The sequence below is a fragment of the Sceloporus occidentalis genome, unplaced genomic scaffold (assembly GCF_023333645.1).
Source record: "Sceloporus occidentalis isolate IW3139 unplaced genomic scaffold, rSceOcc1.0.p SCAF_388, whole genome shotgun sequence".
Classification (NCBI taxonomy): Eukaryota; Metazoa; Chordata; class Lepidosauria; order Squamata; family Phrynosomatidae; genus Sceloporus; species Sceloporus occidentalis.
The window spans coordinates 247936-262550 of NW_028317368.1; the positions used below are offsets into that span (position 1 = coordinate 247936).

The 14615-nt window shown below is 37.0% G+C and overlaps 1 protein-coding gene across 1 annotated transcript in view; it reads left to right on the plus strand.

The window, feature by feature from the left end:
* LOC149273265 (zeta-sarcoglycan-like) overlaps positions 1-6914 on the plus strand; it is a 149489-nt gene extending 142575 nt beyond the window's left edge. Inside the window, exons 6-7 of the mRNA XM_089506522.1 lie at positions 5559-5682; positions 6720-6914. Coding sequence (XP_089362648.1) covers positions 5559-5682; positions 6720-6914 — 319 coding nt within the window. The remainder of the gene's footprint in view (positions 1-5558; positions 5683-6719) is intronic.
* The last annotated feature ends 7701 nt before the right edge of the window (positions 6915-14615 follow it).

Genomic DNA, 14615 nt, shown 5'->3' on the forward strand with positions numbered 1-14615 from the left:
TAAACTATTTAAAAGAATTGCATTCCATAAAAAGGTACATACATAAAAAATTAACTGTTATTAGTTAAAAAGTTGCAGCATAATGTTTCTGACTGATACTGTAAACTGACACCAAAAGTGTCAGTTTATGGCTTCTTCAGAGGTACATAAATGTAGTTGCAGGATACAATAATTGTTGTTTTAATGACTGTGTTAATCAAGGAACTGAAAAAAGTCTGTTCAATTTCATTCAGATATAATTTTTTTATATAAAAAGTGTATAAGATGTGGACCCGCTAGTTGTAAGTAGTGTTGGTGCAGCATTCATTTATGGGCTCATGTGAAGGCTGGTCTACCAAGATGGTACAGGTGACCTATTAAATTTACTGTTTTTTTTATTTCAATTGTCTAGTTATACCTACCAGCACTCACCCCAAATACATTTTTAAGTGTTACAGTACACACAAAGTTTTCACTGTAAGTCAGATTGAATTGTTTAGTATTAAGTAGTGAAATGTCTTGCCAACTGTCTGCTTTGTGAGTTAATGCACAATAAGTATAGATTTGTGTGTTCAGTTTAATTATGTATGATGTTATTGTACTCATCTGTGAATTAAAATCAGACTGGTCGCATAACCTTTAGTCATTATGACTAAAAAGCAAATAAGAAAAAACATAAGCACAATTTTAAAAGCTTGTTTGAGAAAGTTAGCAAAAAATGCCTGACAATTAATTTAAAGTATTGCCTTTAATAACTTCACCTAAATGCCACTACAAGGGTCGGTGGAATCAACATAAGACAGTTGTATGTCTCCAAGTCTCCTCATGTCTCCCACCCCCTGCTTTGAACTTGAAAGAGTAGCCATAGAAGGATATCCACTGTAAAAAAGTAGTAATTGGAAAATTCAGTACCATATTTCTTTAGAGATCTCCTCTCATACTACTCTGTTTACAAGATCATAAATCTCATCTTCACTCCAATGGGATCCCCATTTAATCTAAGAATACCATGTTTTTTAACAAAACTATTATTTTAACTTTCACTAATGTTCACCTAAAATTTGCATCTCTTATAATGTAATATGTAAAGTATATATTGCTGTTCTCAGGCTGATATGGCTATTGCTTATTTAACTCAACATACACCTTTGCAAATGTTCATTTAGTGTATTCAATTGTAAAGATAGAATTTTTCAACAGAGAGTGGCATCACATTTAAGAGAGTCAGTAACAAATGGATGAGAAGATATCACTTCTTAATCCGACCTCCCGCATTAAAACAAGTTCTGATAGACATTGACAATGTGTACCAGGATGTGATTACATCAAACACATAGGCAGCTGGTCCTTTGATGAAGCTTGAAATATTTTGGGTGCAGCATGCCTTAATATGCTACAAAAATACTTATTAATACGTTTTAATTATGTCAGAAATCATGTTCCATGAGCCCACTCCCACAAAATATTGTTACAAAAACATAGAAAACTTATATAACAATTTCTGTAGTCAGATAAATCAGATTTTCATTTCTGTGTACTGCATTTCTGAAACTCTCTACTGGAGAGTCTGGGTACTAAAATGAATGTGCTTTTTCATTCTGTAGAAAAATGAATTCATGGGAGTTTTACGGTACAGTGCAATAACTGATCTCAGGCAATGTAACTTAATTACATTTCATAATATATTGCCCCTTCTAACCTATTTTTGATTACACTTCAAACTCCACAAGTGAGGCAGATGTGAAAGAATTTCTCTCACTACAGTAATGACCACAAACAAATTGGTCTGAGTCAGTGGCTGAGTGACCTTTAATACCAGCAAGATAACCTTAACTTTAGTCCCAAATAATACAATATTAGCAATAATACAACACATGTTTTTATATCATATTATTAATAGGGGATGCAAAAATACTGTATAAAATTCTGCAATTCTTATTAATCACTGTATCACTAAAAATGGAAGCAACACACCGCAAATGCGGGCTTCAATCACTTTATTAATAGAGAGTAAAGGGCTTGTACTATTGTCTTCCACCCATGGGGTCCATAGGGAATACAAAAGGATCAAATTGTATAGGTTTTTTGTAGAAGTCAATGGTAGCATAAATGTTAGAGAAAGGCAGTTTCAAATAATGACTAGAATATAATCCTAAATCAATACGTCACATAATGAGTTCAAATTCTTTTCATGCAAGTCAAAAATTCACAAATGATCCTAATACTATGTTTTCTACGTTTATACAAACACATTCTCGGTATAGTTAATTTTTTAAGATCTATACAAATCCCCACTATGTAACTCTCTTTTGGGAAGGGAACTTTTCTGTGAATTTTGTTCACGGGCCCGATGGTTTAACATGATCTGAACATGTCACATTAACTTTCAACAAACATAACATTAACAGATACTGTACATATTGTATTCTTTAGTATTATTATGTATATTTTTATTTTACTTTAACAAACCAGTAGGTTCCTGACATATTCCTCAGCACTGTAAAATACTGTACTTTTAGCAGTATGATGGTTTGGACAAACAACTATTAAAACAAGAAAATTTGTGAGCTGTGCTTATTAAAGTGTACAGTATAATACTGTATTGGCTCTATTATAGGCCGCACTGTATTATAGCCCTCACCCTAGTGTGGTGCTATTTTAAAGAAAAAATACACATGAGTGGAATGGTAAAGCAGTATTTTATCATTTTTGGTATCTATTAGGCAGTTAGTCAGCATATGTTATATACAAACAGAAATTTGGAAAACCAATAGCCATTTTAAGGTCCTCCCCCTTAATTCATAATGCACCTTACTTATAGATACACCACTCTGCCCCCCAGATATGCTTTATAACTCCTGATATGTCACTCTGTCCCCCAGATATGCTTTATAACCCCTATGTCACTCTGCCCCCTGATATGCTTTATAACCCCTGATATGCTACTCTGCCCCCCAGATATGCCACTCTGCCCCTAATATGCTTTATAACCCGATATGCCACTCTGCCCCCCAGATATGTCACTCTGCCCTCTGATATGCTGCTCTGCCCACCTCCCCCAGACTTACCAATGCATCCCCATCTGGTGGGCGTCTGCGCGATGCAGACAACCGCTGCTGCTGGCCGGTAGTTCCGCCGGGCTTCTTTGACGGAGCACCGTAAGGTCATGTCACAAAGTGCCAGCAACAGGGGTCCGGCGCCCGAAAACCACATGTCCCGGGCATTGGGCGATATGAATTGCACATCCCTGCGCTAAACCCCAATTACAGGCCGCACCCCCACTTTAAAGACTCAAAGTGGGGGGGGGGATATGGCCTATAATCGGGCCAATATGGTAGTTTGATTTAAATTGATCTCACATTGTGAAAGAGCAATTGAAATTGATGGTTAAAGATGGTGATTCTAAGCTAGTGCTTGTATGAGTGGTTCCTAGGAATTCATCAACAAAGCCTATCTATTGCTCTTGAAATGATAAATATGTGTTCAGGACATGTTCTTGCATCTGTTTTTTTCCTTTGAAGTCAGAGCCTAAGCAGTTCTATAAGGAAGAATGGTCTTAAATTCCTCCTGAAAATTGTGCAGGTCTTATCTGCAACTTCTGGAAGCGCTTGTTTGAGGCAATTGCTGCCAAATGAGGTTGAACCAATTACTAAATCCAATACACTTACTTCACTTACTTTTCCATCAGCACTGTGAATGTTTAATACGTGTGTTTAATAAAGATATGGAAGATTATCATTGTTTGTATGCTAATTGCTCGATTATAAGACGAGGTTTTTTTCAGAGCAAATGCTCTGAAAAATACCCCTCGTCTTCTAATCGGGGTCGTCTTCTACTCAGACCTCAAATAGAGGTCTGATTATGAGACTAAGATCCAGATCCCCCGCACCGCTGCAGGGGACCTGGATCCTCCTGTCCCCCCCACACACACACACACTTACCGGTGCTTGCTGCTGTATTGCCGGGGCAGCGGGTTGACGTCTACGCGATCCGCATAGACAACGTCCGCTGCAGCCGGAAGGAGGTGTGGCTAGCAGCGGGGGTTGTCTGCGTCCGTCGCGGATACCTTCCCTGACTGTCAGAGATCAGACCTCTGATCTCTGACAGCCGGGGAAGGTATGCGTGACGGACGCAGACAAACCCCCGCTGCCAACTCCACCTCCTTCCGGCTGCAGCGGAAGGAGACGTCAACCTGCTGCCCCGGCAATACAGCAGGAAATTGGAAGCACCGGTAAGTGTGTGTGTATGTGTGCGTGTGTGTTAAATGGGGGCATAGGGTATTTCTGGAATGCCTTATACCCCTATATGCCACTCTGGCACTTAGGGGGTTAAAAGGCATATTATGGGGCAGAGTGGCATATAGGGAGTTATAAGGCATTTCAGGAGGCATAGTGGCGTTAAGGGGGCATGTAATAGAGCACTCTGCCTCCTGAAATGCCTTATACCTCCCTATATGCCACTCTGCCCCATAATATGCCTTTTAACCCCCTAAATGCCAGAGTGGCATATAGGGGTATAAGGCATTTCTGGAGGCAGAGTGCTCTATACAATGCCTTTTAACTCTCTTAATGCCACTCTGCCTCCTGGAATGCCTTATACCTCCCTATATGCCACTCTGCCCCATAATATGCATTTTAACCCCCTAAATGCCAGAATGGGATATAGGGGTATAAGGCATTTCTGGAGGCAGAGTGGCACATAGGGGGTCAAAAGGCATACCATGGGGCACAGTGGCATATAGAGGGTTAAAAGGCATATCATGGGCCACAGTGCCATATTGGTGTGGCAAGCCTGGGGGCAGATGTGCGTAACTGGGGGACAGGTTAGAAAATACAAGGAAAGAAAAACAAAAAAAATATTTTTCTCAATCATAGCTTTTATTTTAAAAAATAGTTTACATGAATTAACATTTACTGGTAAAACTTTTTTCCTTTAGGGTCATCTTATATTCAGGCTTTTTCTTTTTTTCCTAAGTTAATATTCAGATTTTGGGGGGTCATCTTATAATCAGGGTCGTCTTATAATCGAGCAAATACGGTACATTGTGTTTGAATATATTTGTGGCTGAGATGTTGGTCAGATCAAACTTTATGAACAATTAGTGCAGAAAACTTGGTAATTTCAAATAGGTTAAATTGCTTGCTTGATACTGTGTTTATATAGATAGATAGATAGATAGATAGATAGATAGATAGATAGAGACAGAGAGAGTGACTAAAAATGTGCATAGCACCATGGACCCAAAAGAAAAAATGGGAAATGTGTGCAGGCTTGTTTAATTTAGGCCACTTCTGGTTTTGTCCATTCATATTACGCATATGCTTCTGCTATACACCTTTTATATTTTGGTTTTCAGCAACAATTTGTTTTTTGCCTACGAATTTCTACACTTGTTAAAACTTTTATCAGATAAATAAATAAGTAGGTTACATAAAGGAAAACCTGATTGAGGGCTTGTTATATTTTGTTCAAACTATTTATTAAAATATGAATAATGTAAAGCAGTTTATCTTTAACCTTGGATAATACAACAAATTTCAATGTTTTTCTTTTGTCTGCAATGCTCCTTTTTATTTTAGACTTGAGTCTCCAACAAGAACTTTAACAATGGAAGCACCAAAGGGAGTACAAATTAGTGCTATTGCGGGAGAATTTAAGGCCAGCTGTAGAAAAGAGCTACAGCTGCAGTCCACAGATGGAGAGGTAAGTATGAGTTAAATGGCAAAATGAATAGGAAAATATTATGGTATGATTTATGAGGATAGAAATATGGAACAGCCATACTTAATGTTTATTATTATTATTGTACAGCACTACAGAATATGATGGTGCTATATAAAACAATAAATAATACAAATCATTATTATTATTATTATTACTTATAAAGCCTACATTTTTAGCATAAATAATGTTTATGACCTTAAAATACTGTGTATGTTGAACAACATTTTGCACTATTTTTGCTACACAGAGATATGCAGTCTAAGAAAAATAACAGTTAAGAGTGATTGTAAAGAAAGAGAGAATCTAAGTTAAAAGAAAACAAAAATTCATTAAACTCCATTTTTAACTAATAAAGTTAAACTACTTACTAATTAAAAGCACATTTGTATGGTAACAGAATTCCATTGGTTAATATCAAATCTAACATAATTAGATTCTCTCCCTAATTCTAAATCCCATGACATATTCTGGCTTCGGCCAATTTGGTCCAGGCCTAGGGCCACATGTCAAAGTATGGGTCACTCTGTTGAAGATAACTGAGAAGTAGAGGGTGACTAATGGTTGCTGAGAAGTAGAAGATGACTGATAGGAGCTAAGAGGTAGTAGCAGCCAATTATGTTAATTTAAAATCAGTGTCCAGCTAAGAAAAATATATACTCAAGTATGTTTCTTGCCTTCAGTGAAGACAGCCAGCATTTTGTAATGCTAATAACTAAAGAATGAAAACTGTAAGTGTGCATTTTATCTTCAGATAGGGCTGGAATGTATATTTTTTAATTAAACTAGGATTGTAAGATTCCAAATATGGCCCTCTTTACCTAATGTATCAACATGTCAATATTAGTTTTGTCAATATTGTAAGAATACTGTAAGAAGTGCTGCATAAATTGTTGACACTATACAAATAAAAATTATTAAAAAATCATCTGTTCAAGTATAAATATTAAATTGGGTTTATTGTTACTATTTTAATTTCTTAACAGCTTGCTAACCTGTTCTTATTTTTCCCCTTTCAGATATTTTTAAATGCAGACACGATCAGGCTAGGAAATTTACCACACGGTTCATTTTCATCGTCATCACCTAGCTCAGCAGGACCTCGACAGACCATCTTTGAGTTGTGTGTCTGTCCCAATGGAAAACTGTATCTTTCTCCAGCTGGAGCTAGTTCTACATGTCAATCTAGCAGCAACATCTGCTTGTGGAGCTGAAGACACCCTTGTGTTTTCACACACCAGAATAGCCTTTTGCTACTATCCCTCTGCTTCATAGCACTGCTCACTGCCCCTTGTGACACATTACAACTCTTTAATGACCTAAAGGGTCTCTTCCAGGGTAAGAGGATATATGCTAACTGTCTGTCTTTGCAGCAGTGGTTACAATCCAAAGCAGAGGACTACAAGAAGTAACCAAACATTAAATGTTATGTTCATCAGGAAACTTGGATTACTATATACATTTTTTTGTCAGAGTGACTTACACTGGTGCCTTTGCTAAATCAAGTGAAGCACATTGTTCTTGAAATTGCAGGAACCTGGGAAACTTATACAGCAAAACAAAACTGAACGCCTAACCCAAGCAAATTTGCTGAATACTTACTGCGGAATACAATAATACAACCTTGTGTGAACAATGACAGTTGTTTAAAAGCACAATTTTCCATTTAATATTTTTGGATGTATACTTTTACCCCACAAATTAAATAAGGAAATAATAAAGTATTATGTGATATTGCCTTTAATAAACAATTACATTCAAAATATTGTTTCTAAAAACAAAAGGCTGGATTCCTTCTCAGTTTTTCATACAACCATAGAAATGAATATTTATATGTGCTTATTCCAGCAACAGAAGTGTGTCATTAATTAATGAAAAATATTAAGGAGATACATGATAATACTGCCCAGAATGCTGGCATTTTTGACTACACAATATACAAATGGTAATAAAAGCCATATACATATTTAAAATGAGAAAAAAAATATTTGTCATAATGAATAAATGTGTTTATTCTCAAAACTCCCTATAGAAGTCAAAAGGAAAAGGTACTGTATCAATTATAAATTAGTTGAGGTAAATGAAATATAGGCAACTGTTTGCAAATGCAAATTATTAATATTAAGATTAATATCTTATATTACATGGTATCAACATCTTATTGTACCTTCTAATGCTTTTAGCATAAAACATTGTTGCTCAACAATGATTTCAGAGTCTGAATGTAGCACTCAAGAGTATTCGTGTGTTCCCAACTTGAGAGGCAATAAGTACTATATTGCATTAAATAATAATAATAATTTAAAAGTGCTGTTCCACCTACTCTGCTGACAGGGGAGGGCTGGCAGCCTAAGGCCTGGGGGGCAAGTCTAGTCAAGTGGCCCGTTTCGCCACCGAATCAGCCCACTATACATGCCCATCTTTTCCTGATTTTCTAACGCATATTAATGTAATGTGATGGGACTGGGAGTAAAAAAAATTATGTTAATACATTAAAAAACAGCTAATCTGTGTAACAAAATAAAATTTAAATATGGAAAAATTGGACCCTAGGCATTTCCTTGGGCCCCTGCCTGTAATTATCCCCAGAGTCCCTTTGTCCCTCATTCACTAAGCCACACCTCTGTTTTACTTACTTCCGGTAGTTCAGGTATAGATCAAATAAACAACACATGTAAACAGCACGATGTATAGATCAACTGAATAAGAAATACAAACTCTGTATTTGCAGGTATACATAAATAATGTATGCAAACATAGCATAGCAGAATAACACAAAAACCCAGCTTTGCAGGTACAGATAAACTGGAAATCACGTAACAACTAAGCATTAAAGGTATAGATAAAAACCCCTAAATTACAGGCATAGATCACAGGATGCACACCCCCAAAGCCAGTCCAGAGTGAGCCAACTTTGTCCCCAAACAGCCTAGGGTGAGCCAATTTTGTCCCCAAACAGCCTGCCCTGACACAAGTACAAGCTCTGCAACACCGACACCCAAACACACACACCAGTACAAGCTCTGCAACACCGACACCCAAACACACACACCAGGACAGGCTCTGCCACACCGACACCCAGATACACACACCAGGACAGGCTCTGCCACACTGACACCCAAACACACAGACACCAGGACAGGCTCTGCCACATCAACATCCAAACACACACCGGGACAGGCTCTGCCACACCAACACCCAAACACACACACACCAGGACAGGCTCTGCCACACAGACAGCCAAACACACAGACACCAGGACAGGCTCTGTCACACCGATATCCAAACACACACACACCAGGACAGGCTCTGCGACACTGACACCCACATCCAAAATGCTTTCCACACTGGTTTGTTTGTTTGTTTTCCCCCTTGTGTATTGATGCCCAGCCAGCCCCCCCCCTTTGGTTTTAATGTATTTCCCCCCACACCCCTGTGTATTGCCCCATGTGGATTTGTGCCCACAGCCAGCCCCCTTTGTACATTATGCCCCAACACCCTTGTGTATTGATTTATGTGATGTCCCCAGCCAGCCCCCTCCCTTGTGTATTGATGCCCCCTTTGCATTGTTAATGACTGACCCATGTAATTTGAACCCAGCCCCCCGCCCCCCACCTTTCTGTATTGATTTATGTGGTGCCCCAACCACCCTGTTGTGTACTTATATCCCCTAGCCACCCCCATTTTGCATTTAATTGTTGTCCCAATGCAGCCCCCCCCTTTGAATATGGCTCCCCTTCCGCCTATTACCCCAACTATTTTCTTTATTTTTTTAATACTTACGTTTTTGCCGCATCCTTCACTGCTGCTGTGCTCCAACGTGCTCTTCTAGCTGTCACGAGGAGCTGTTCAGTGTGACTCCGCCCCCTTGAGCGGCCCATCACATTGACGATGTGACGTGCCGCTCAAGGGGGCGGAGTCACACAGGACACTGGGCGGCACTGCGCAGGCACGCTGGCCGCTTTAAAACATTAAGCGGCCAGCGTGCCTGCGCAGTGCCGCCCAGTCTTAGGGCCGCTTAATGATTAACCATTGCAGCCGATGTGGCTGTGACTCTTAAAGCGGCCGTAAGACACCGAATCAGCCGCTTAAATGGGCGGCCGCGCGGCCGTTTAATGTAGATTCAGGGCGGCCTGGGGGGCAATGCCCCCCTGCCCCAGCCCGGCCCTGTCTGCTGAATATAAAATTTTTAGAATCAAATTCAACATTACCAACATCATTGCTACATCTACCCAGTGCCCAAAAATAATTCTTAAATCATGTAAAATGTTGATTAATTAATGATTTTGTAGGGAATGGTTAATTGCCACGTGAAACAAAAGCATGCAGTCAATATACAAAAAGCATGCAGGCATATAATGCATTTTAAACCTTTGGGGAGGGGGGCTGCAGATCCAAAGCTGCAGCATACCATCCCTGGCGTGGTCCCATTTGTGGTAGCTTGAAGCAGCCTATCATGGCATGAAAGTGTTCCCAATGAAATCAATGAGAATGCTTTCAGTTAATACATGTGAAGGGGCTTGTAGCTTGTAGCTTGTAGCTTGTAGCTTGTAGCTGGCTGGCGGCCAGTATAGCACTTGCGTGCAAGCTAAAAATATGTTTGGTCATTAAAAATCAAACAAATATTTTCTGCATATACATTTTAATACATTCACATTATGTCACATATTAATAAATGTAATAAAAATTAACACAATTAAAATTAGAATTTAGACATTTAATTTATTTTAATTTTGTGTTTCCATTTTAATCAGTACAAAAACCATTGTGTGTTTAAACAAATCAAGACTTTCAGAAGAAGAAGAAAGTTTCTCTGTGGTATTCAGGTTGGTCTCCATTCTTTAAATCTTCATGAAAAAAGAGAAGTAATGTGTGACCTGTAACAACGTATAACTGTCAATTAAAAAAAAAAAAAAAAAAAAAAAGTCTCACAAAACATACATTCAATTCCATTTACAGTAATTTCCATTTTGGGATTTTCATCAGTTTTTAACTCGTATTGTAACATTATATACAACTGATCAACATTGGATCAACATTCTTGGAGTTCCAAGAGCTTGGCTTAAATGCTCAAATACGTTCCAATCTAACTAGGTTATTACTTTGTTTTACACAAACATTTGTTTGCTCAGTTTTTAAGTAATCATGTCAAATACATTTATTTAAACTAAGGTGAGATGTATATCTTATTAGCAAGATCTCATCTAGATTTTACGTGATGCATATATCTGCAAAATGTTGCTAACAATGTTATCTTTAAAGTGTAAACAGATAATGAAAATTCCCCAGGTTTGAAAACCACACTTTGTCTTTTAGATAGCAGAATAAATTTGAGTGATCTGTTATTATTTTTAAGTTGTCTCCAGTGTTACAGACAGAAACCAACCTTGGATGAAACATAATGTTATAGGATTTACTGCTTTCTGTTTTCTGTTATTTGAAAAAGATTACTTGAATAGGATTTAAAAACATGTATAAATATGAATTATCGTCACAAATATAGTTTAGTAGAACAGTTTTTAGGAGAAACTGGAAGAAATCAGTTACAAAATAGGTTTACATTTATCCAGAAAATGGCTGAATTGAAAACTGATAGATTGTTTGCCTCGGGAAATCAGATTTAGTAATTAATTGTTATGTTAAGTATTTTCGGTTTAGCACAAAGAAAATATATTAAATATATATATATATATATATATATATATATATATATATATATATTGACGTTAGATACTCTTTTCTATCTGTTTTATTCTTATTAACATTTTTGGCGAGTCTAGAGGATTGAATCCTCTACTGAATCCATAGTCAAGTGCCTCCAAGAAAAAGAAAATACCTTTACTTACTGGATAACTTACCTGCCCTTTCTGGTTATAAATTTAGTAAAAACAGGTATTATTCAGTGAGTGAAAATGGATAGTAGGCACTTCCTCAAGAGCTTTTTAATGCATGGTGCCGACTGTTAGTTGCAGGTGAATCATACTTTCCTGTAAAGTTATTACTAAAATAATGTTTTCATTGGATTGCACCTCTAACATTATCATTTAGTACCGGCTACATAAGGAAGCCTAATAAAGGTTGACACTTGTAAATGTTTTACACTTACCGGTACATGGAGGGGGTAAACATGTTCATGGTCCATAATATATAGTCCTTCTTTTTAAGTTTAAAGTATATATTATGACTGTTTTATGTAAACAACAGTTTAATTTGTCCAAAAAATATTTTACATGGAAATAACTTTCAGGTGAAATATACAAAACTAAAACTACATGATGTATTACATCAGTGTTCACAAATTGTCGCATTTTATGCAGCAGATTTTATTTCTTTTATGTTTGTGCAGAGACGTCCAATTACCTGTTTTCAAATACAAGACGCAATGAAATCGAATTGATTACTCATGAGATTACTGCAAGACAATGGCATTCTGAAATGAATCCAACAAGAAGCTTTTGTCAAGTGTATACATAATTTATACTGTGTTATTTGCACATAGCTGGGTAACACAATTTTCTTTGTATAGATTTAGATGTAGACTTTTATTAACTATTGATTTAAGTTACAATTTGGGGTATAATAGAAATTCACTATGAAAAAGTATACACCTTGTGGATTGAATACAGTAGAATTAACGCATTTAAACTCCAAAATTATTATTTAAACTTTTGAGGTTTATTAAACATTGACGCTTTTGTCATTTGTTCTGTCTTACCGATTTAAAGTAAAGCCCCTATGAAGGTAGCTTATTTCATCGATTTATGTAGCGTATAACATTAACATTTTCATTTACACATTTCTAGGATAATATATTGTTTGCTTAATAGAAAAAACAGCTGTGATTCCGATTCACCATTTACAAACGCTGTGGTTTTCACACTGTATTTGAAATCTCATTTTACCTGTCACTTGCCTTGTTGTTAGTATTATTTCCAAAGCCATCTGCAAAGCTGGTGTTTGTGTAATATTTGATTTTTCTACAAAACTACATGTTTTATTCCTACAGAACTTTAAAAAGCACAAAAATCAGATTCAGTAACCAAATGCGTTTGTGCATTTCTGACATATGCTTTGTCCAGTGTTTCCAGCTGAACATAATTATTGTGATAATGCAACAGTTAAAGGAGGATCACAGGCCATTAAGAACGATGATTTGCAACCTTAGGCAAACATTAAGAAAAGTGCAACAACGGGATACTGAATGTGAAACCATCTCCTTTATTTTTGGTTTCATGCTCAGTTTTTGTTCACTGTTTGCTATTTCTTCACATGTCATTCTTTATGTTTTTTACATTTAGTTTTTTATCTGCTGAAAAATATGAACCATCTCCCTGTCTGTCTGTCCATCTGTCTGTTTGTAGAGTTTGGTTTTATAGGCTGCAAAATATGGATTACCCTCATGTTTGTCCATCTGTCTATCTTAAGATTGATAGAGCCTGAGAAGCACAAAATGCTAAGGAGCCCCTATTGTAAATACCCTTAAAACAAAATATTCATATGGAAATTCTCCAGAGCAAGATAAAACAACAATCTGGAATATGATACTATATAAATCACTTAATTGCAATAAGAAACTTTGCATAAACACAATACATTAGTTTATTATATTTTCTATAACCAAAATTGATACTGAATTTTATCAATAACATTTAAGGTTCCTTATATTTCTTGTATAATTTTCATATATTTTATATTTTTTATGGACTCAACATAGTATAGTGTTTTATGTTTAAGGGTCAAACATTTCCTATCCATATATAATATCTGTCATTAAGGCTTTAGCTCACATATGAGTAGATTCAAAATTTGCCAATTTTTATATGGCGTTGTAGTGTGTTAGACTGAGTGTGTGTTTGAGTGTATGAGCCAGGAAGGTAGTGCGCAGAGTGACATGCAGGGAGTAGAGCACTGAGCAGTGAAGTAACTGTACAGAGTAGTTGGCAGAGCAGTTATTTCCTGTGCCTGAGTGTGATGCACCATGTGTATATGGCTCTGTATAGCTTCTTCACTGCTCGATCCTGCAAGGCTTAAATCATATTGCTATGTTAAAAAAAAAAATGTTAAAGACCTTTCTCGTGCTTTGGATTCATCCATCAGATAAAGCACCACATACAGTGCCGTAACAAGTTTTTACCCTTTCACGGTTTCTTCTGCTTTTGTTATTTGTCACATTTAAATGATTCAGATCATTCAATATTTTTTTATATCATTTTAATATAAGACAAAAACAACATGAGTAAACACAAAATGTAGCTTTTAAATGATCAGTTCATTTATTGAATATAAAGCGTTATTCAAAACCTATATCACTCATGTGAAAAAGCAATTACCCCCCTACACCTAATAACTGGTTGTGCCTACCTTGGCAGCAACAACTGCCATCAAACTGGCAGCCATCGCTGTGGAGAAATTATGGCCGGGAGAATTTTATTAATTCAGCCACATTGGCGGGTTTTTCGAGCATGAACTGCCTTTATGAGGTAATGCCACAGCAACTCGATTGGATTCAACTCAGGACTACTAGGCCACTCCTATTGCTTCTTTTGAGACATTCAGATGTAGACTTGCTTGTGTGCTTCGGATCATTGTTCTGCTGCATAACCCAGTTGCGCTTGAGCTTTAGGTCACAAACTGATGGCTGGATACTCTCCTTCAGGATTTTCTGGTGGAGAGCAAAATTCATGGTTCCATCTATTATAGCAAGCCCCCCTGGTCCTGAAGCATCAAAGTAGCTCCAGACCATCACAGAAGCACCACAACGTTAGACTTTTGCTTTGATGTTCTTATTGTGGGATGCACACTAATACAAGCTTAACATAAAATGTAACAAGACATATGTCATCCAAAAAGATTCACTTTTGACTAAAGTTAAGGTAAGTGAGGGTGCCATCTTGTTCTGGCCCACTTGACATTTC